The 20512-nt window shown below is 43.9% G+C and overlaps 1 protein-coding gene across 2 annotated transcripts in view; it reads right to left on the bottom strand.

The window, feature by feature from the left end:
- The window catches only part of ATP7B (ATPase copper transporting beta), a 170116-nt gene extending 150212 nt beyond the window's left edge, over positions 1-19904 (bottom strand). The window contains exon 1 of one of the 2 annotated variants that reach the window (XM_030200444.1): positions 19868-19904. Coding sequence is in view for 1 of the 2 variants with exons in the window: in XM_030200443.1 (XP_030056303.1) it covers positions 8610-8696 (87 nt within the window). In the remaining variant the exon portion in view is untranslated. Of the gene's footprint in view, positions 1-8609; positions 8802-19867 lie in introns of those variants that run through there. The other variant, XM_030200443.1, reaches the window with a different exon arrangement.
- Between the last annotated feature and the right edge of the window lie 608 nt (positions 19905-20512).

Here is a 20512-nt window from a genome sequence, read left to right as displayed (position 1 = left end):
CAGGTGGTTGTGCGATTTTGGTGCGGTTTGTAGATATTAAATATGCATCAAATGCCAAAAAATAAAGTGCAAGAACAGGGCCACCAAGAGACTGAGCCAGGCCCGGGGCAGGGCCACCACTGCCACCCCCAAGGATTGCTGCAGCCGCCCCTCCCCCTCACCACTACTCCAAATATCTCGGCTGGCAGGGATCCCAAGCCAACAGCAGAAGAAGCCTTCCTCCAGTACTGTTCTTCACTCTGCCTCTGTGGCTGCTTTTCCCCTCATCAAAACCAAGCAAGTGTGACATGAGGGGAAAAGCAGCCACAGGGCAGGCAATGCGGCAGAGTGAAGAACAGCGCTGGACAAAGACTTCTTCTGCTGGCAGGGCCTGGGGAAGCCTGACAATCCTGCGTTTGCTCCTCCCCTGCCTCTATGGGGGGCCCGGCACCAGAGATTTCTCTCTCCTGTTCCCATCAGGACACGATCACCCAGGTCCCGTCAGGAGCAGGAGAAAAAGAGAGACCCTGGTGCCAGGCCCCCCCTTGGAGGCCAGGCCCAAGGGACTCGTGCCCCCTCCCCCGACATCCCTGGGCAAGAAAATTACAGTGCAAATTTCAGTAGAAATATATAGGTTTCCTAAGCAATTAAAAGCAGATTGAAAATAGTCTGCTTCTCTTATCTTTTACACATCCCACTTGCTCTCAGCCATCAGATCATACCTGATGCTATGACAATTTAAAATTATATTAAAGTTTTGATGTCACCTCAGTAAGGTCAACACACAATCCCCTCCACTGCAAAGCACTATGCACAAGCTTATGCAAATCACACTCAGGACTCAAAGAGCAATGACCTTATGGGTGAAAAGGCAGCACTGTAAATATTATATTAGGCATTACAACACCAACACACTACCTAGTGAGAAAACAAAACAGATAGGACTGCTACAAATCTCTATACAGAAATTACATACTAGCAGAATACCGCACCTTGGTCACACATGCAAAACCGAGACACTCCCTTCAACAAATATTAAAACAAGGGGTGCACAGACCAGTAATAGTGATATGAAGGCAAAAATATTAACTGGAAACCTCATGGTCGGATTCTACATACAGCAATACAAGAGAAAGAGAAATTGGCATGCAAAGTAAGAGATGTAAATTTCCCAAAGCTAACTTATTCCAATTAATAAATTCAAAACAAAATACTTTTTCTACAATTGTTGTCTGAGCATTTTATTTGTCTACTAGTAACGAAGGCCCGTTTCAAATCGCAATGAAACGGGCGCTAGCAAGGCTCCCCTCCGTCCCTTTGTGTCTCCGTGTGTCGCTGGCCCCCCTGCAGCCTCCGCCGAAGGCCCCCCCACCCCACTGACCTGCCGAAGTAACGTGCTCCGCCCTCGACGTCATCGCGTTTTGACGCGAGGGCGGAGCAGAGCTACAGTGCAGTACAACGTTGGAGCTGAGAATGTGCTCCGCCCTCAACGTCATAACGTTTGATGCGAGGGCGGGGCCCACAGACTGTGATTTTGTGTGGCTTCAGAGCTTCGAACTTACGAACCTGGCTTCAATGACGTCAGTGCAAATAGAACGTTGAGGGTGAATTTTATATATATAGATTTGCTTGGGTCCCAATGTCTCTTGTCTGCTTTTTCTCTGTTTCTTTTCTGTCTTTGCAGGGTCTCCTGTACATTTGACACTTCCTCTTTCTCCATGTCCATCATCCATCTTGTCTAGCATCTCCCCTCTGTGTCCTTGTCCCAATCCTTTTCTTCATATCCAGCATCTGCCTTTTTAGTGTCCGTATCCTCCCCATCTCCCCTCTGTATTCTACCTTGGACTGTCCTGTATTTCCCACATGTCTCTATCCCCCTGTATGTCCAGCATTGTCCCTGTGTGTCCCTACCCCCTCTGTCCAGAATTGCCCCTTTGTGTCCCTGTTCCTATGCTCCCAGCATGCCTTCTCTCTCTCCTTGATCCTCCCCTTACTCCTCTCTTCCTCCTGTACCCTACTTTGGGGCCAGTATCTCTCCCTCTCAATTCCCTCCAGCACTTCATGGTCCAATTTCTCTCCCTCCTTGGTTCCAACAGTTCTTCCCCTCTCTTCCCTTCCCCATGTCCAGTTTCTCTTTATCTCACTCCCTTCTTCCAGCTGGTCCACATGTATAATTCCCCTCCCAGGTCCTTCACCTCTTGTCTATCCGCCCATCCCATCCCTTCCACCACCGCCCCTCCCCCAGTCCAGCAGAGCACCTTTCTCTCTCTCTCCATGCCACAAGTCCGCATCTATCTCTCTTCTCCACTCCACTCCGGTGCGGTGCAGTTCCAGCAATTCTCCCTTTTTCTCCCTTCCCACAATCAGACAATCTCTCTCACTTGCCTTGATCACTTCCAGTAGAAGTAGTGGCAATGCAGCAATTACAACAGGCTGCCTCATTGTCTCAACCTTCCCTGCAACGCTGTGATGCATCCCACCCCTGTGGAACAGGAAGTTGCATCAGAGGAGGTGGGACACATCACAAGGAGGCTGAGGCTCCAAGGCAGCCTGCTGTAATCACTATAGTATTACTACTGCTACCGGCAACAATCAAGGGAAAAGAGATAAGATATCAGAAGCCCAAGACCATGTCTGCAAGGAGGTGAGTTAGGAAGGGGGGAACCACTGGAGAGAGAGACACAGAGAGAGACCAAGAGAAAATCCTCTCAGATCCCCAAAGTTCACAATTGGTGGGTCGCCGTTGGATTTTATTTAACTTGTAGAGGCTGGCTGCACTTGCAGCTGTGGAAGCTCTTATACAAGGTGCCCATGGTTGCCATGACCTTACAGTCTAGCTGCAATCTCAAGACAGTGCCGCAAGAGGTTGTGGCAGCCCTTTTCAGAGTACAGCTGATACATGCGAGAATGACTGGATATCCCTCCTTGTCGGACCACAGCACTAGACCACCAGGGATTGTAAAGTAGTGTGGGGGGGGGGGGGGGGGGGGAGGGAAGTGTGCGTGTGTGTGTGTGTGTGTGTGTAATGTGATTCCAAGTAATGCAGTTATGATCTTGCACAGTAGTTTTTATGATAGAGTGCTCCAAATAAATGCTTTTGACACAAACGTTTAGCAGGAATTTAAGTCTGTAAATTTGGGGTGATAAGATCCTTAGGGGTCCTTTTACAAAGGCACGCTGAAAAATGGCTTGCGGTAGTGTAGAGTCACAAAAGAGAGGGAATACAGTATACAAGAACAACCAAACAAAGCAAACACTGGGCCCAGTGTTTGCTTTGTTTGGTTGCGGTAGTGTAGGCAAGAGTTTTGGGTGCGCGCCAATCCATTTTTTAGCACGCCTGTAAAAAAAGGCCTCTTTTCTTTTTACCGAATATGGATGTGCAGCAAAATGAAAATTGCCGCGCATCCATTTTGAGTCTGAGACCTTACCACCAGCCATAGACCTAGCGGTAAAGAATATGGGCAGTAATGACTTACGCATGTCAGATGCCACTTGGTGCGCGTCACAAAATATAAAACATTTTGTAGACACGCGCCAAAATTGAAATGACCACAAGGGCCATGCGGTAACGGACGATAACTCCAATTTGGTGCACGTTCAGGCCCTTATTAATTAGCCTCTCTGTGGAGATATAACATCAGCTGTCACTCCAAATATGGTGAAAAGTCAGCCACTATAAAAGAAATGTGGCTTTAAGTTTCAGTTTTCATTAGCTGAGGTCCTTGTGTGCAAAGGCTGTTTTGCTTAGAGGTGAAATATAGTATTATATATATTCTGGCTTGGATACTATTTAGTTAATTCTAAAGAAATTTCCAAACTTTGTTGGCTATGATGGTGCAGTATTTTACTGGTGATGTGCAGAAAAAGAACCTGCAGTGATTGCTTTCAAGCACAAGTACTGGAGCACACCACCCGAACTCTCATTCACTCTCTCATTACCTCTCGCCTTGACTACTGCAACCTACTCCTCACTGGACTCCCACTTAGCCATCTATCCCCCTCTTCAGTCCGTTCAGAACTCTGCTGCACGCCTTATCTTCCGCCTGGACCGATACACTCATATCACCCCTCTCCTCAAGTCACTTCATTGGCTTCCGATCAGTTACCGCATTCAGTTCAAGCTTCTACTACTAACCTACAAATGCACTCGATCTGTAGCCCCTCCTTACCTCTCAACCCTCATCTCCCCTTACGTTCCTACCTGTAATCTCCGCTCTCAGGACAAATCCCTCCTTTCAGTACCCTTCTCCACCACCGCCAACTCCAGGCTCCGCCCTTTCTGCCTCGCCTCACCCCATGCGTGGAATGGACTCCCTGAGCCCATACGCCAGGCCCCCTCCCTGCCCATCTTCAAATCATTGCTCAAAGCCCACCTCTTCAATGTCGCCTTCGGCACCTAACCACTACACCTCTACTCAGGAAATCTAGACTGCCCCAACTTGACATTTCGTTCTTTAGATTGTAAGGTCCTTTAAGCAGGGACCGTCCTTCTTTGTTAACTTGTACAGCGCTGCGTAACCCTAGTAGCGCTCTAGAAATGTTAAGTAGTAGTAGTAGTAGTGGTCAGCTTATAGTGTTAGTAGGGAAATATTACAATTGAATGAAGTTTATACATTACAAAATAATTTGAGAAATGTATTGCTCTAGATTGTAATTTTTCAGAGCATATAGTTCTTGAGCAGTGTCTGGACTCCTTTACCCTATTTTGGTAAGAAACACGCTTGTCCTCAATCAGTTCTATAACTAAATACAAAACAGGAAACATTTCAATACTACCTTCTCTTATTACTTTTGCATAGTTTGGGTAAGCATAAAAAGCTGGTTATCATGATTTTTTTTTTTACGCATTTTCACAAAGTTCCTTTCTCAGAGGATACTTAATTACATCTGCATGGACTTGGGAATCAAAACATGCCAGACTTGTTGAGAAGTCCTTGTTAAAATGGCTCTCCTTGTTGTCAGCCTGTGCTTGCAGTTCCTGAGACTGGAGGGTAATCTCCTGTGGGTTTAGCAGAGTGCTGCCCACTGCAAGCTCTGACAATTCCCAGCGGGCACAACAAAACTTTACTTTTCGGGTTCAGTTTTGTATTCAGCAGAAACCAGGCAATACGTTTTGGCTGCAGTTTCAACTTTGGCTGAAAGTTTTGGAAGCATTATCAATTTGGTCAGCCTCTAAAGGAAGCTTTTTTTTTTTTTTTTTTTTTTTTTTTATCGTACAAGGTGAGTGGGTGGGTAAAATAGCTTTTTCCATACTTTCTGAGAAAAGTCCCCCCCCCCCCCCCATTTATAATATATTCTGAAATGTTTTTACTTTTCACATTAAAAAAAGGGAAGGTTTTCAGACCAATGATATAAAGAATGATTAAGATGTTGGTAGATTTTCCACACCTACTTTCCTTCTTTGTAAACAACTAATTGAAAACTATTTGAATTGCATAACTTTGGAATGGAATTGGTTTTTCCTTCTACTTATTTCTTTCCAGTACCTTTCATTAAGCATCACCTTCTTTCCTTAATCTCTTTTCTTCCTCTTCTCTGATCCCTCTTACCATTTTGCTCTTCTCCTCCGTCTCACCTGTCTTATCTTTGCCTTCCACCTACAGAAGTGGAGATCCAAAGGGGAAAAAGGCAGTTTTCCTCATTTTCTCCCAAGATCAGAAGCTTAAGAATTCCCCCCCCCCCCCCCCATTTTGCTCACACCTTTTTCAGTAGTAGCTCATGGTGAGTTACATCAGGTACACTGGATATTTCTCTGTCCCAGGAGGGCTCACAATCTAAGGTTGTACCTGAGGCAATGGAGGGTTAAGTGACTTGACCAAGATCACAAGGAGCAGCAGTGGGATTTGAACCGGCCACCTCTGGCTTGCAAAACCGGTGCTCTAGCCACTAGGCCACTCGAATGGAAAATTTTGGAAAAATTGAAAAAAAAAAAAAACTCCAAACAACTTCTGGAAGTAATTTCTCTCTTGGGTTCAAATACAGGGTTCAAAGATATGAAGAATTTTCTTAATCAGCAATACATTTTCTTCAAATTAGATCTGAGATGTTACTTTGTAAATAGCAGTATGTTGTTTCACGTGGCTAATCTTCTGCAATCAGATGATGATATACCATAGTTCCATTTTATAAAGTTTATGTTTAAATTTAAATTGATATCTCTACTTACTCCTAGTTAATAGAGTAATTTATTACACTGGCAGTTGTTTTTTTTTTCTTTTTCTGAGAACTGAAGGCATTTTAAAAAGAAGGACTGCCACGGTGATGGTTTTTATTTTCAACTCCACTCCCTCATTTTCAGCTGAACTGTCATATACTTGCAGGTCAATGTCTAGTGCTGGATTTATTTGAAATAACTGTTCAGTACACTTATGACATATAAAAATATAAGGGCATCTTTCACTAAGGTGCGCTCACGTTTTTAGCATGCGCTAAAATTGTGAGCATGCTAAATGTTAGAGAGGCGTCTCTAACATTAGTGCGCCCCAATTTTAGCGCATGCTACAAACGTGAGCGTGCCTCAGTAAAAGACCCTCTAAGTGCCTTAGTTCTACATGTAAAAAATAAATATATTAACTGCTGAGTTCCATAACCATCTTAACTTCAGGAAACTACCGAAAACCAACTTGTTTAAGAAGGCCTACTCCCCCCCCCCCCCCCCCCGATCCAAATTAACTTCCTACTTCATGCGACACAAAATATGAACCGTACTAGATTTCTATAACTACCCTCTTTTTCTTTCCTTGTTGTTTTACACTGATGTTTGTTACATGCTTTCTACTGTACTATGTATTTGTATTATTGAACCGGAATCTACCTCTACGGTATTGTATAAGCCGCATTGAGCCTGCAAATAAGTGGAATATAAATGTATTAAATAAATAAATTATACAAAAATAAGCAATCAGGCAGTGGCGTTCCCCCCGGGTGCGGCGCCCCCCCCCCCCCCCGTGCAGTACGACCCCCCCCGGTGAAAGAACCCCCCTGGGTGCACACCGCTGGGGGGGGGGTGCCGCGCGCCGGTCAGCGTCGTTGATTTCCATGCTCCCTCTGCCCCGGAACAGGAAGTAACCTGTTCCGGGGCAGAGGGAGCATGGAAACCAACGACGCTGACCAGCGCGCGGCACCCCCCCCCCAGCGGCGTGCACCCGGGGAGGACCGCCCCCACCCTTGGTATGCCACTGCAATCAGGTCAATATTTAGCCGCCATGCTCGACATTTTTTTAAAAAACTTGGCTGTGGCAATCACAAAATATCCAATATTCAGTGCCACTGTCAGGATAGTGCCCCTGAATATCCTTACAGACCACCTCTGTACTATGTAAATAGTGCTGGGGCAGAACAGTCTCAGAACTTATCTGGATAGTGGCATTATTCAGTCTCCTATCTGGATAACTTAGGCCAATCTTCAGGGATCTCCTTATTTCTTGAAACCCCTGGTCTGAACGCACCTATTTTCAAACTTGATGTGTCTTTTTCCCCATTCCCCCCCCCCCCCATGCTATGTGTGATCCCATTCTGTTAATTTTTTCAGAAAGTAAATCTGCCCCCATCCTGTCTTACTTTTACCTACCCCTGACAATTATTCCCATAGCTATTTTCACACACATGTTGGGGTAAAATTAAATGTAAAACTCCAGGGTCTACATTAAGGGTCTCTTTTACCAAACTGCGCTAGCAATCCTGGTGTGGCAAAGCAAAACAATGCCCATTCACTTTGGGGTCATTTTAGTAAGGTACGCTAATGAATTTAGCGCATGCTAAATGATAAGGTGATTATATTCCTATGGGTGTTTTATCATTTAGCGTGCACTAATCATTAGCACACAATTATCTGTTAACACATCTTACTAAAAGGACCTCCTTTGAATGGGCTTCACCAGCATTGCTGCGCAGGAATCACTAGCATGGTTTGGTAAAAGAAGTCCTAAGTGCCTAGCTCCAGCTGGCAGTTTTTCATGAATCATGCTCAAGACGGGTCCAAAAAAATGACTCTCTCAAATATCTATCCTGGTCTTCCACTGTTTCCCATTTCGGTCCAAAGCGCTTACTTTAATTATAAAAGACGAAACTGAAACCTTTCCTTTCACATTTTATCACCCCATCAAACAAGAAAGACAGAAAAAAAGCTATATAATAATTCATCATAGCAAATCACCTGATTGTAACTAAAAAAAAAAAAAAGGTATCTGCTGTTATTTGTGGATCACATAATACGGATTTTCACACAACAAAGTAAACGCACACACAAGATATGCATTTCTATACTACCAGAACTAGAGACTTTGAGTAGCTCCGTTTTAATTATATGAAATAAACTCCACTAGAGACCAGTAATATACAATGTGCAAAAATGCACTGCTCCATACTACAACAACCGTCTCACTCCGCACATCAAAGAATAAATTAAAATATTTTAACATCAAATATAAGCAGTTGTACATTCTACACCGAGAAGAATTCTGTAACGTTGGTTTTCTATGGATCCTGAAAATGGTCATTTCTGAGTTATACCACATCTTGGTCTGGCCGTGGTATTTCAAGACACTCAGAACAGTCTCCGTGATTTGAAAAGTTTGAAACTGCTGCTGCTCCAAAGATACCAAGTGACACACGCATTCGGCTGTACTCACAGTCTCACACCCCTCCTCACGCGCATTCGGGGCTGTGGTTCGGAGGATCCAGGGATCGGTCTCCCCTCCCTCTTCACGATCTGCCATCTCTCCTTCTATCTGCCACTCTCCTCCTCCGTGTCTGCGATACAGCACCTTCCCCTTCCCCCCGTCAAACTCATACCTGAGATCACTTACTTACTTACTAACTAACAACCACTCCCACAGCTTTCCTTCTCCAGTGGTGCCCTGTCCCCTATAATGATACCAAGGAGGTTGGATTAACAACAGGAGAGGGGATGACGTCAAAAAGTTTGAAGCCAATTGGGTCGGTCCCTGTTTTCCCGTTCCCCGCGCAATCGTCGTTCTGCGTAGACACAATACAAAATCAAACCTATAAACTGCTTCATCCACGTTGTCGTTCTTTATTGTTGCTTGCATTTTTATCTAATCTCACTAATATTTTCAAACATGCCAGCTTGTGCAGCATACGGATGTACTCAGAGGAAGTATAATAAGTTATAACGGAATAACTTTTCATAGGTAGAGTAAATTATGTTAATCAGTGAGTCATATGGAGGGGGTGGTTGTAGGGACACCCTAGCACTGTTATATTCGTGCACAGAGTTTGTTTGGGTTTTTTTTCTCCTGGTAAAGGGCCACAGCATCTATCTACTATCTATTTATGACATGAATATCCCACATTACATATGAATTAGGTTGAAACCTGGGAGCACTTAAAATCTTTTTTTGTTTTCCTGTGCCTGAGCCCTCCAAAACTCACCAGGAACCCACTGTGCCCACTATAGGTGCTCCCTTCACCCATAAGGGCTAGTCTAGTGATGTACAATTGGGGGTAATGGGTTTTGGGTGGGTTTGATGGGTCAGCAGACATGATAATGGAGCAACCGTGAGACGTTTACCTGGGAACATTTATTTGAAGTCCACTGCAGTGACCCTTGGGTGCCTCATTGCTCTCCTGGGATGTCTGTGTGGCCAGTCTACTAAGATGCTGGCTCCTCCTACATCCCAATGGCTTGATTTTGTATATTTTTCACTTGGACTTTTTTTTTTTTAATGGACCAAAAAGATAAATGCACAGAGCACAAGAACATCTAGCAACTAGCCATTTTCAGAAAAAAAAAAAAAGATAGACGCTTTTCTGTTTTGATAATGGCTATATTCCCCACTTGAATGTTGGATGTTTATAGCAAAACATCCAAAGTTGGACTTAGACATCATATTGAAAATGCCGCTCAATAGGTCTGGGCACACTGAGGCTTTTTCCTCTTTAATCCACTTCTATTTTAAGTGTGGAAAAATAATTAAAAAATTACACTGAATAATTAACTGTGAGGATTTTCTATTATTAATACTTCCATCTTACATGAACCAACTTATCACACACTCTATTAATTGTAAAACAAAATTCCTTGAATTATCCATCTGTTAGAAATGTATTAAATATAAGCATCTTTTTCGTCCACATTTTCCTATCAAGCTGTAAAATTATGGAATACATTGCCCTTTATTCTCAGAATAGAACCTGAAAGTTTATTCTTCTGTCATATGTTAAAAAACATTTATTTTTACTGAAACTGGTAAATGTTATAGAAACAAATGTTTATATTTTTTTAATACTCTTGTTTGTAATCATTCACTGTATTTTGTAGATTCCCAGAAATCTTTTGTTAAACAGCACTGAACTTAAATCATTTTATTATTTGGCTGATGTATATGTATATATATATACACACGTAAGTACATAAGTATTGCCATACTGGGACAGACCAAAGGTCCATCAAGCCCAGCATCCTGTTTCCAACAGTGGCCAATCCAGGTCACAAATACCTGGCAAGATCCCAAAAAGTTCAATACATTCCACTATGGATTCTTTTCAAACTCAATGTGCCTTTTCACCATTTTCCCCCTCATACCAAATTTCATTTCATTCTGTTTAATTTTTACAAAGTTATTTTGCCTCCAGATAGAAAGACATTATCAACCCCCAGTGCATAATTCTTTCCAACTTTCATTGGGATGGAAAGAATAAAAAGAGCAAAATGTCTGTGTGATGGCTGTTACTGCAGTCACTATAAAAGTGGCTGACACATGGTTTGTGCAAGTTCCTTTTTCATGTGAATAGACAACTCCTCCTCTCTGGACCCCACAGGAAAGAGAGAGTTAAGTGCAGGTTTGGGGATATTCTCTTTGGGCCACAGGTGGAAAAGGGAAGTGGGCCCAACAACAAGAGGAGAGAACCCATAACCAAGAATCCAGACATACCAAGACACATGCATCGGGCCCCATTCTCCAGCTCACATGCCAAGACCCCTCCTCTCATGCATTGGGGAAAACCCTGAGTCCCCGGACCTACCTGAACAGTTTGGGTAAGTCTGTGGACTCAAGGGCTTTCCCCAATTTGTGAGAGGGGGCTTTGGATTGTGATCGAGTAGCAATGCTCCCCCAATCACTGCTTCTTGTGCTGGCTCCGCGGTTCTAAATGGTGGCCGTGAACTCTATTGAGACTACCGTGAGAGGTCACAGCCATCATGTTGAGCTTTGGAGATGGCACAGACAGCAGTGACTGAGGACTGCTGCTGCCCACCCTAGTACCCTAGACCACCAGGGCTTTGTGAGGGGGGGGGTAGCATGGAGGGAGAGAGGTGCTGCATCGAAGTGGGCTGAGGTGGGAGGTGCTGCATTGGAGGAGGCCAAGGAGGGAGAAATGCTGCATGGGGGGGGGGGTAAGGAGGGACAGATGCTGCATAAGGGGACAAAGAGAGAGAGATAGGTGCTGCATCACGGAAGCAAGGAGGGAGAGAGGTGTTGCATTGGGGGATAAGGAAGGAAAGGTGCTGCATCGAGGGGCAAGGAGGGAGAGAGATACTGCATAGGGGGGGCAAGAAGGGAGAGGTACTGGACAGGTAGAGAAGAGAGATCCAATGCGGGAGGTGAGGAAAAAAGAGGGTGTGGAGAGGGAAAGGAATGCTGGACTTTGGGGGGGGGGAGGACAAGGAAAGAAAGATGCTGGCCAGAAGAGAAAAACAGGAGGGAAGGAAGAGAGAGAAAGAGAGAGAGAGAGAGAGAGAACGAACAAACAAGAGAGGCTGGCACGTAGGGGGAGAGGAATAGAGACACAGAGATGAGAGATGCTCAACATGGCGGGAAGAGAGGGGGTGATGCTTGGTCAGATAGATAGGGATGCAGCGAGAAAATGTATAATGGACATGGAGAGAAAAGAAGTGCCAAATGGACAAGGAGACTCTGGCAAAACAGTTAAAAGAAAGCAGAAACCTGAGACTAGGACCAACTCAATAAGAAAAATAAAATAACCAGACAACAAAGGTAGAAAAAAAAACTTTATTTTCCATTTATTGATTTGCCAAAAGAGACCATTCTCCCCCCCCCCCCCCCCACACCAAATCCCCAGGAGGAGGGAATGAGAGTGGGTGAAATTTTACAAAAAGCTGCTGCTTAGATTTTTCTTATACTTACTCATTTTAACTTTAGTTTCTCAGCCTTTCACTGGTCTTTTCCCAGATCAAAAAAATTATACAATTGTTAACAGACAATACATGAAATCTGAGCCCTGCACTAACCTGAATTTCTAAAACTAGATCTGCTTTAAATATCACACACACAGCTGAAGTCACACTTGCGGAAAATAGTATCAAGGCTTTTTGTTCCGTGTAGTGTGCTGCGGAGAAGTGGTTTTATTTTTAATTGTATAACAGCATAATTCTATTATGTATTATAGTCTCCATTAAGTTTTTTATGGATAAAAAAAACATGGAAAGGTACTTTACATGGAGACAGAAGTATGCTAAGAAAGCATCATTCTATTCTGGGTATTTATATCCCGCTACAATCAGTAAAGAATCTAAGCGGGTTACATAAAGTTCAATACACACAATTAAAGATACTGATAGCCCTACTATATTATTTATCCAAATATTTACTCAAAAGATAAGTCTTCAATCCTTTACGAAATTGTAAATGTCCAAAAAGGGTTTGAATTTGTTCAGGTATAGAATTCCAAAGATTGCCAGCTTGATAAATAAAAGAGCCATCAAGAACTTTTTTGGAACAAACTTTTTTAACAGACAGAAACCCCAGTAAAAGAGCAGAGTACAAACGAGAATTCTTCCGAAAGGCTGGATAAGCTATTAACACAGGGCCCCTTTTACTAAGCCGCGTACGTGTCTACGCGTGCCCAACGCGTGTCAAAATGGAGTTACCGCCTGGCTACCACATGGCTCTTATGGTAATTTCATTTTTGGCACATGTCTGATACACGCGGCTGAAAATTTTTTGGACGCGTTTATCAGATGCGCGCCAAGTGTCATTTGACGCGCGTAGGTCATTACCGTCCAGTTACTGCGTAAGACATTACCACTCGGTCAATGGCTGGTGGTAAGGTTGCAGACCCAAAATGGACATGCAGCAATTTTGATTTTGCCACACTAAAAAGGCCTTTTTTACAGGCGTGCTGAAAAATGGATTGTCGCGCGCCCAAAACCCACGCCTACACTACCGCAAGCTATTTTTCAGTGCACTTAGTAAAAGGACCCCATAGTAAATGACTGCATATAAAGAAGTGTTCGGTCCATCCAGTCTGCCCAACAAGATAAACAAGATTAACTGTGAAAGAAGAGAAGAACAATTCCCCTGTAAGATTTTAAATACAGTACAAGCAGTCTAAAAATTGATTCACCCAGAAACTAGTAGCCAGTGCAGGCTTTTGAGTAAAGGTGACATGATCATATTGGGAATGACCATAAATCATTGACCAGGAGCAGCCTGACCATAAAGAAAGATGAAACAATTGCTACAATCAACCAAATGCAGTCTCTGAGTCAGTGACAGAGGAGCAAGAGAAATTCAAACAGAACACAGCAAAATAAAATTACAAGCAAAAACATAACAGTAACCCAAGGGAATAATTTCATAAAGATTTGTTCACAAGTAAAGGCGGTCTTACATGTGGAAAAGGCCGTTTGTAAAGTTACCCATGGTATACGAGCATATAAACAAACAAGACAGCATGTATTTATAAGCACACTGAGAGGGACATTTTTAGAAAGGACGTCCAACTCAGAATGTGGATGTGCCAATCAGTGCTTCAAAAATGGACCTCTATCTCACATGTATTTTGGTACAGGATACAACTTGTTTTAAAATACATGTGAGATGGACATCCAAGTGCTGGAAACATCCAGCATGAGCATAATTTTACAAACTGAAATGTCCAAATTATGACTGGGGTAAAATGAGGGACGCAAATGTCTGTGTGGCAGCAGAGGAACATCCATATTATAAAATGGAAACTCAAGTAACCATGTGGAAGAATAGCTTAATGGTTAAAACAGCCAACTAAAAGCCAAAGCAGAAATCCAGCGGTTGACTGTTCAAGTCCCACTGCAGCTTTTTCTAAGATCTGTTTCTTTATTTTTGTTAGTTGTGAATGCTCCAGGGACATAAAAATACCTATTGTGACTTCATTTATCAACATTCTGTGGAGAACTGCTCAATCAGAGCACCTTTCTGTAACCTGGATGTTCCAGGTACCAGGTCTAATTATAGACGTCCATCTTTTTGAACATAGACATCCCTTCCCCTTCTACAATCAGAGCTAGATGTCCATTTTTGACCCCTCCCTAGTCCTGCCCAAAACATCCCAGACCACTCCCCTGTACCATATGGGCATACTTGACATCCATGCAATATGAAAGTCTATTAAATATCGGTTTTCAGGTGTCCAAAACACAAATAGAGCTTCTAAAATAAGTATCCTGAGTGTAGGGGTTTCTGAGGGATTAGTTTGGGCAGAGCAGGGACAGAATTGTGATGTACCCATGAATTTCTTAAAATATACAAGTACAAGCATAGGGTAAGGGTATACACTTAGCCTGCTCTGAAGCAGGTATAGATGTGTGTTTGGGCATTTACACGCTACAGGAGCTGCTTCTAAAAGCCTAAAGTTGAAAGGCAAATAGGCATCTATGTTATCTTTATAAAATAAGTTTCTTTTTGGACTTCTTGCATAGGTAACCCATTGTACAATTACCCTCCACATTCCCATCATGGGCTTGATTTCATAACAGAATGCCTAGTTGATAAGTCCAAAAAGACACTGGAGCCAATATTCAGACCACGGGAGTTAGCTGGGCTGCCTCCCACAGTAGGCGGCAAACCAGAAATTCAATGCCGGGCAGTATCTGGCATTGAATTTCTGTTCTGAGTAAGTCATCCTGCACGTTCCTATGTGCGCACATACGAATGTGCAGGACGACTCACTCAGAACAGAATCCTTCCAGATCAGCTGCAGCAATATGCCGGCCCGGAACCCGGCGCTGAAGAGGACTTCAGCTGGGTACCTGACGGTGGGGGAGGGTTGGTAACGGCGGGAAGGGGGGATCAAAAGGGGAGGAAAGTGGAGGGGGGGGTCAGCGGCGATGGGGGGGGGGCTAAAATGTGCCCCCTCACCTCGGGTTCTAGACTCCCCTCCCACCGAAGTCTGGCTACGCCCCCACATAGCTAACTGGCAGAATTTGTACCCCCACTGCAGTCCTCTATATCCAGTTAGCTATGCAGGCCACCGGTACTGAGTATCACTGGTATGGGTAAATGCAGCTGAAACTCTGAGACAGCCTCATTGACAGACTTGGGTAACAGAGATTTGAAACACTGGAGGACAGAGTGGTAGGGTCAATACCCTGAAGATTCCTAAATGTATTGGTTGAGATTGGATTGGACTGGGGAAGAGGGTGTTTAAGTGTGAAAGTTATCAGATGATGGTCAGAGAGGGGAAGAGCTGACACACAGAAACTGGAGAGTGAGCAGTTTGAGAAGAAGATAAGATAAGATCAAGGCAGTGGCCATTCTGGTGAGTGGGGATAGTGGAACACAGTTAAAGATTGAAAGAGGATGTTACAGCGAGAAACTGAGAAGATAAGAGTCAGAGGGATCATTAGCACGAATGTTAAATCCCCAAGAATAAGAGAAGGAGATGAAGGTTCAAGAAAGAAGGAAAGCCAGGCGTCAAAGTCAGTGTGAAAGGACTATTTGCTGCAGCTACTGCTGGCCTTACCCTAGGGCCTGGATAGCCTTTCCATGTGTTCCTGTAGCAGCCTCGCCCAGAAATGCACACTGCATGAGGAAAACAAAAATAAAACCTCCTGTTTGGCACTAACTATACATTCCCCCCTAACTAGGGCAGGGATAACCCCTTTTGCCTGATGTCCCGGCGTGGTATCTTCAATAGGCCCAGAGTCCCAGAGGTCAAGGATCTAGCTTTCTTGGGCAGAATAAGCTCCAAATCCCACTCCTGACACCACATGCGATACTGTGAGCGAGGGTTGAGGGTAGGCCTTCAAAATAACACAGCCAGACAAGGTTGAAAAATAAGGCAAGCACTTTGCCTGTTATTTCACAGCTCAGATAAAGTCTCTAATTCTATGAGAATTCTCAACATGGGCCTGTGGCTGACAGGGCTAAACCACAGTCTGTGGCATGTGACTGCCAAGCTAGGGTTACCATACGTCCGGATTTACCCAGACATGTCCTCTTTTTGAGGACATGTCTGGGCATCCGGACGGATTTGGCCAGCCTGCCCATTTGTCCGGATTTCTGGACAAACGAGCTGGCTGGTTGGCTCGGGACTCCTCTCCCCTACTCTACTCTACTATCCCTGGTGGTCTAGAGGTACCTCTTCGTCTTCGGGGCAGGAAAGAGCCCCCTCTTTCCTGCCCGGAGCGCTGCTGCTAGCTGCCCTGCATACTGTGAGTCTGGCTCTCAGCGTTTCAAAATGGCCGCTGAGAGTTGAAGCAGCCTCGCGAGACTTCAACTCTCGACGGCCATTTTGAAACGCCAAGAGCTGGACTCACCGGAAGCAGTGCAGCCTGCAGCAGAGCTCCAGGCAGGAAAGAGGGGGCTCTTTCCTGCCCCGAGGAGGTACCTCTAGACCACCAGGGATAGTAGAGGAAGGGGGAGGGGAGGTGACGGGGGTGGGGGGAGTGGAGATGACGGGGGAGGGAAGGTGATGGGGAGGAGGGGGTGACTGGGGGAGGGCAATATGCATCAGGGGCGGGGTGAGTGCGTGAAAGGGGCGGGGCAGGACATGAAAGGGGTGGGGCAGGGGGTGTGAAAGGGGCGGGGCAAGTGTCCTCTTTTTATGAGGACAAAAAATGGTAACCCTATGCCAAGCCTAGGGTTACCATATGGCTCCAGAAAAAGGAGGACGGATTGAGCCAGCCGGGTTTTACTTCCATTGCTTTCAATGGAAAGCAATTGCGCCAGCCGGGTTTTACTTCCATTGCTTTCAATGGAAAGCAATGGAAGTAAAACCCGGCTGGCTCAATCCGTCCTCCTTTTTCTGGAGCCATATGGTAACCCTAGCCAAGCCCCCAAAAAAGTCTGTAAACCTCTCTCTCTATGCTTCCATGTCTGGCTCTAGCTATACCTCAGAACAAGGCTTCCAAGTCTTCAAATCAAAAGGTTGGCCTCCTTTTGATTTAAATACAGATTGGTCACAGTATTTATATGCATGTTGTAAAGGCGTATGCTGGGGCTACAGTTCTTCCTTCCCTGGGCATCCTTAACCCCACTCTGGCCCTGCCTTTTATACTTCCTGGTTCCTGTCCTTTTGGCTCCACCACTCTCATCTCACTTCGTCCCTGGGCGGGACTAGTGGTTTTAAGGTGGCTCAGACTACCTGAGAGACTATTCTAAAGGGTGAGGGACAGTGTTCTATAAACCCCCTCACAAGGATAAGATCCATTCAGATAAAGAAAGGAACTATAATAATAATAATAGGAAGAATGCATTCATACCAAGCAGAGTCATACAGCACTAAAGGCAATACTTGGCAGTCCCACATCAGCCAAAGGCTGCAAGGCTAATCAGGAGAAATGCTGAAGGCTATTGAAAGTAGTGGGCCTTCAGTAATGACTTAAACCAGGAAAGAGAAAGTTCTGCTCTAATGTTAGGTGGTAAGTTGTTCTATAGGTATGGGGCCAAATTAAAAAAAAATGCTCAACTGGTAGCCACCGTAATTTGGCTAAATATGTGGTGATATCTTGAAGCTCCGGAGTACAATTGTGCAGCACCATTTTGAACCACTTGTGGAGACTGCAAACTTGATGATGGCATACCAAGGTATAACGAATTACAATAATCTAATTTAGAAAGAATCATGCTCTGCAGTACTGTCCAAAAGTAGTATCCATTAGTAGTTTTTCTTCTTCTTCCACCTCCTCTTCCTTCTCCTCCTCCCACACCATCTCGGTGTCTTCTGGAAGCTTCCTCTCCTCTTCCTCTATCTAGGGAAGGTGGCCCCTAAAAGCTCTGCCTCTTAGTATACCTTTCTCTGATTGTACCCTTCTGTCTAGGTTTCTTATTGGCCAAGAGTAAACTGGACTGTTCCTCCTATTCCTCCTCCAGGGCGAAAAATCAAGGTGTGTCCCATAGCTTATTCAAAAGCATTGAAAGCTACTGTGCTTGCACCTGGGAGATAATCTCTACAATTTGTTGCAACTGGAATCATACTTATTCCTCTTGCATGGGATCTTCTGACTGAGACTACTCATGCTACTCCCCATCCCCCTTTTCGTGACCCACATCAGGCCTAACAAAGTTGCAAAAAGGCCTTGTTTGCTTTGCAAACAAAACTTCCTAAATAAAGTATGAAAAGCGACTTTTCTGTAGTGCTGCTCCTTCCCTCTATGGAGAAGAACAGCAAATTAAGATTTTGTATGACATGGACCTGAATAACTTTTTTCCCTACTCAGGGAAGAGTAGATGCTGCATGCCATGGACAGGATGCAGTTTTGAGTTTCTCCAAGCTGCTGGAGAAATGGTACTATTACAGCCCCTGGTTCAATGTAGCAGATGACTTAACAGAACAAACCCCAGAGTACCATCTTGTCAGTGGCATATGTTTGTGTTTGTATTTTCATTAACACTCAAAAAATCTTTAAAAAATAGTACTGTTGAAGGTTATGGGTTCAGGTGGGGATGTGATGTGACGTATTTCATGTATACTGCTAACTCCCTCTAAGCAGAGGTTCAAAGCGATTTAACAAACAAGGAGAGAAAAAAAAAGAACCTAAAAGATGGAGATTATTTGTGTGGACCAGTGGGGACGGGTCAGATTCCAGCAGGGACAGGTTAGCTTTCTGTCCCGTCCTGTGCAACTCTCTAGTTAGGAGAGGAAAGAAAGAGAACTGTAAAATGTCAAATATATGCTCAGAGAAAAACAGAAATAAAAGGCAATATATTCCAGTGTAGAGATTGTAATATGTTGCTTTGAAAATAATAATTTTAAACATATTGTATGTAAAACTGACTTGTATTACATATATAATAGTTATCAATTGACACTACTTCTTAGTTCTATTTGAAACACCACCAAGTTCTAGCTCAGGGGCAGATGAAAATCAATTGCTGCTCCCTACCCCCCTTTCTTTTCCTGAACCCTCACCTACACAGAAAAAAAAAGAACCTAAAATCTTGATCACACTGAAACCAATCAAGTAAATTGATTTACAAGTATTGCTTCACAACAGGCAGTTCAAACTTTGACCTTCAAAGTACAATGACCTCTATTATTATAACTCCTGTTCCAACTCACACTCAAGTCAACATAGGTAGCAGAATGGGTCGGGTGGGCTACTGAAGCCAATACCCCACCAATATTTTACCCAATAGAGGATCAGCAAAGCATCTAAACAGCTTGAATGTTGGGCTGAAAATTGGTTTATTTGGACTCTCCAACCAAAAAGATGTTCCATTGCCCCTGGTCAATAAACTTCAGAAGGATCCTGCTAGGATTCTGAGTATAAAACCGAACTACTCTTTCAAAGCTAAATAAACCAAACTGAAATCCTTCACCAGAGTTTGAAAAGCAGAAAGCTATCAATCCCCCCCAGCTACCTCCTTGTCTAATGTGAATAGATATTCCATGTACATACAGTGCAATTGGTTTATACCAGGTGTGGCTCAGCATGCCCCTTATGACATGAAGCTATCTGACCACCTTATGCTCATTACTCAAAGGACGCAGTTCAAATAGCGCAATTCGATTTGAAGTAAAATTTTAATCTAAACGTACGGTATTTCAGGAGCAGCAGAACTTTTTGGTTGGAGGGGCCAAACCAATCAATATCCAGCCCCAACTTTCTCTCTCTCTGATGATATTGCTACGTTGAGTAAACTGATACCCCATTCTGCTGCCTATTCTATACTTAAAAGATGATAGGAAAGTAGATGAATTTTACCGTTAGCTTCCCTGCTGTCGCAGCTACCGACTGTACTGTTGCTTCTGTAACATGAGGGTAGTCACTCAGCAGAGCATGGACTCTGGACTCGATTGAACCAGAGCCAAGCAACATCAAGTCATGATCTTTCCTAGCCTAAATGCAGGTCTTTCCCCCCCCCCCCCCCCCCCCCCCTTCATCCCCTTCTCTAAAATTCTCCTATGATGTTTTAGGTGTATACATTGTTTATATTCTCTTTTTCCAATATATTTTCAGATTTATTTGCTGCCTTTGTAGAATGCCTGTTGTGTTGTCTTTTCTCATGCTATGTTGCATTTTAGATACATTCTTTATTTGGACGCTTGATTTTACCGTGTTGTAATCCAAAAATTTAAAATATTACCATCGTTCAAAAAAGTGCAGCACATTTCAGTTGCTACCCAGAACATGCACATAAACTACAGTAGCCGCTGGCACTTGTGATTAAAGGTTGGATCCACGCCACATAACACCTTCACAAAGATGCGCGCACAAAGAACACGCCAACCTCTCTCTCACAAAAGATTCTTATAATAATTGTAGAGAGGTGTGGTAGCCGTGTTAGTCCACTTTTAGAGGTAATCAATAGAAATCAAACAAAATAAAACAAGGAAAAGAAAATAAGAT

Source organism: Microcaecilia unicolor, chromosome 4, assembly GCF_901765095.1.
Source record: "Microcaecilia unicolor chromosome 4, aMicUni1.1, whole genome shotgun sequence".
NCBI classification, from domain to species: Eukaryota; Metazoa; Chordata; class Amphibia; order Gymnophiona; family Siphonopidae; genus Microcaecilia; species Microcaecilia unicolor.
The sequence above is the reverse complement of the archived record's forward strand: the minus strand, read 5'-3'. Positions and strand labels throughout refer to the sequence as shown.